Source organism: Corylus avellana, chromosome 2, assembly GCF_965113065.1.
Source record: "Corylus avellana chromosome 2, dhCorAvel1.hap1.2, whole genome shotgun sequence".
In the NCBI taxonomy this organism is placed as follows: Eukaryota; Viridiplantae; Streptophyta; class Magnoliopsida; order Fagales; family Betulaceae; genus Corylus; species Corylus avellana.
In genome coordinates this window covers 27043-30161 of record NC_142491.1, presented here as the reverse complement: position 1 = coordinate 30161, position 3119 = coordinate 27043, and the positions used below count along the sequence as shown (strand labels likewise).

The 3119-nt window shown below is 38.2% G+C and overlaps 1 protein-coding gene across 1 annotated transcript; it reads right to left on the bottom strand.

The window, feature by feature from the left end:
* On the bottom strand, nt 1-2902 carry LOC148587143 (Transmembrane proteins 14C). Its single transcript, XM_088513406.1, has 3 exons — nt 2251-2902; nt 1522-1656; nt 1-303 (listed from the first exon to the last, which is right to left on the bottom strand). The coding sequence occupies exons 1-3, from the start codon at nt 2687-2689 to the stop codon at nt 164-166; spliced, it is 714 nt and encodes a 237-aa protein (XP_088369532.1). The 5' UTR covers nt 2690-2902; the 3' UTR covers nt 1-163.
* Between the last annotated feature and the right edge of the window lie 217 nt (nt 2903-3119).

The following is a 3119-nucleotide window of genomic DNA, read 5'->3' as shown; positions in this document are numbered from 1 at the left end:
GGCACACAGGAACATTGTTCCAACCAAAAGTTCAAGTCAATCATACACAGGAATAAATGCCAAAACACCGATCCTCAGTACCAGATGAGATATATTAGGATCAAAGTTAATTGGTGACAACCAAACAGCTTCAGTAAATCACTTATGTCTCACTCTGCACATTTCAGTGTAGGCTTCGCAGAATTCCATGTAAGTAGCCTCCGGTCATTATAAGCGACACAAGCGATACAACACCCGCTGGAAATATCTTCCCTGATTTCTTAAAACGGGAACCCATCACTCCCAGGAGTGCAGCAGACAGGCCTGGAAATTGGGAGATAACAAAAGTAGTTGAGCTTAAACAAAATGTACACTGAAAATGAAACAAACGCCTATGGTTGGGTTTGACAACTTCTGTAGAAATATAGAAAAGCTAAAACGACGTCAGTGCAACCTAACATTTACTTCCTCCACTATTTTAGCTGTGTGGTTTAGCAAAACGGAAAACTGCTTATGCTCATACTGGCCTTCCTCTAGGAAGCACCCTACAAGTTAACAGCCTTATAATTACTAACTACAAAGTTTTAAGATTGTGTGGTAGATTAAGAATTCAACAAATTATCACCCACTATAAGTCCTTTATCACCATTCAATTTCTAAAAGGATTACCAACACTTAACTGTTTGAGATATTTGATAATCCAAGACCATTCTTTACTAAAAAATCAACTCATAAGAATGTATGTCACTGTGCATGCATACTTTTACCTCCATTTCATTAGTTTCCTAGATTTCAAATAGGACTTCTACACTAAAATTAGCAACTCTACATGCTCAGGCTTCAATCATCACTTACATGAATGACCTTTTGGGTTTTTTTGTTACATGAGTAGGATCATTGAGGAATGAGTTGAACATACTTATTTTAATTTGTTTCGATGCAGGCCTTCAGAAATTTGTAACTTTAGTTTGGTTGAAAGTGTCGTGTTTCTCTTGACATGTTGAATATGTCGATTAAGAATGAGCCATCGGTTCATTATATTCAAATTTTAGGGTAATCTTCTTTAATTCATATTTTCATGTGATATGTTATTAAGGATGCAGGACCTTCATCAACATAATAGAATATTTCTATAAAAATAATTTGTACAAGAACACAGAACAGTGTACATAGCAACAAGTAATGATACTTCTAAGCAAAACAAAAGCATTAGTTATATTTCAAAAAGACTAATAAATCTGCAGAAGGACTCGCAGAACCAATAATTGGTACAGTAAGGTTTATTATACCTCTCATTTTCTTGAAAGTGAAAAAAAGATTTTATCTTTACTTTCAATAAATCTTGCACCAAAAATGCTAATCAATGAAAGTCCCCTAAGTATGGATAGTTCAATCGGAAACATTTTAACAGGGACCATGCCAGTGAACAAACACTGCAAGCAGTCTTATCCATCTATGCGTAACATTATCTGTCGAACTAAGGCCATTGCAACAAAAATATAGAAAATTTAATGGTAATTGAGAAGAGTATAATAGTCTTACCAAGCCCTATGGATGATGCAATAACGGGTCTGGACGGAAGCTGAGTATAAACATAATACAGTAGTGAGGCTGATAATCCCCCTGCCAACAGTGACTTCTGGCTGCCACTCTTCAAATAGCCCATAACACCACCCACTATCAAAAAATCAACCATGACACAATTATATGTAAAGACAGGAAAGGAGCAAAGATGGACATGTATGTAGTCGTTACTTTTTGGATTTCTAAAATTTTTCTTGATTGCTGTACATATTATCAAGGCAAACAGACGTCGAGGAAAGAGATATGGCTCTTTTATAGAATTGGCTAATTGCCTACAAAGGAAACTAAATAGACCCAAGATGTTCAAGATCAGTGTGACGTTATCCAAGACCTATCTCGGCAGTCCGTAATGTTACAAAGTAGGTGTTTTTTATGCAATTTAGTGGCCTGCCAACAGTGCCAACTTAAGGAAGCCAATCCCAAGTCAGCTTTAGGGTCACTACAGAAGGTGAAATTACAAACTTTCACTATTTTTCATGCTTGAATTCGTGCGAAATGCTTTCCAAGTGTTTCCACAGAACTGACAGAAAGTGTTGTGTGAAATATCTATTTTCCAAGTCTTCATTTATTGTAGATGCCCTTGCGTCAATTTTCCTCTGAGTCTATTTTGGGACTAAAATCCCCAATAAAAAATAAAAATACTAGATCATATTGTGAAAGTGAAGTTTAGTGTGTTTGGTCACTTACGTCCAATAAGAGCAGCATAAGCTAGAGTTAATTTCTGAGACATGGACATGCCCGACATCTTCTTGCTGTTTTCGTCAGAGCCGCCCTCTCCCTTGTCGTTGTTGTTGTTGTCGCCGCCTCCGCCTTCGCCTCTGTTACCAAAGCCGTCTCCGTCACCACCGCCAGTAACGGTATCCGGTTGGATGGAGTCGACAGTAACGGTTGTAGACGCTTTAAGGGGGTCGGAAGTGACAGCCCCAGAAGCAGCAGCAGCCAAAAGGCACTGCCGTTGACCCGATCTGTCACTGAATCCCCAAGATGATCGCAATTTCGGCAGCCTTCGGATTGAACAACAAATAATACTAGTGCTATTGTTATGGTTTCTATGTAATCCAAAGCCAACACTGCGCCGCACCGCAAGTAGAGAGGACTGGGAAACACCCACTAACACCTCCGCCATCTCTTCTTCTTTTTTTTCTTTTTTTCTGTTTAAAACCCTAAACGCCCTCACCTCCCAAAAACTCTTCTTGCCCCCCGGTAGAATTTTTTTCGAATGCCCACCGTTAGGCGCTCATATAGGACCGAGATTCACGGCGGCGTGATTTATATTTTTGCAACTATTAGTCTATTTCAGGGTTACAGACGTACAGAAGATTAGGTCATGAAGGAAGATGGGAAGATGACTTTTTAAGTTTAGCAAAACGCAACGTTTTAAGTAAAGCCAAAACACATCGTTTAAATAAAGTTGAGAAACGGTTGTTTTTTTTTTTTTTTTTCATGGGTAGAAACGGTTGTTTTGTTCAGACTTGAGAGACCCATTGACGTTTTTATTTCTTTCTTTTTTTTTAATTTTATTTTGTGAGGAGAGAGACCCATTGACTTTGAAAAGA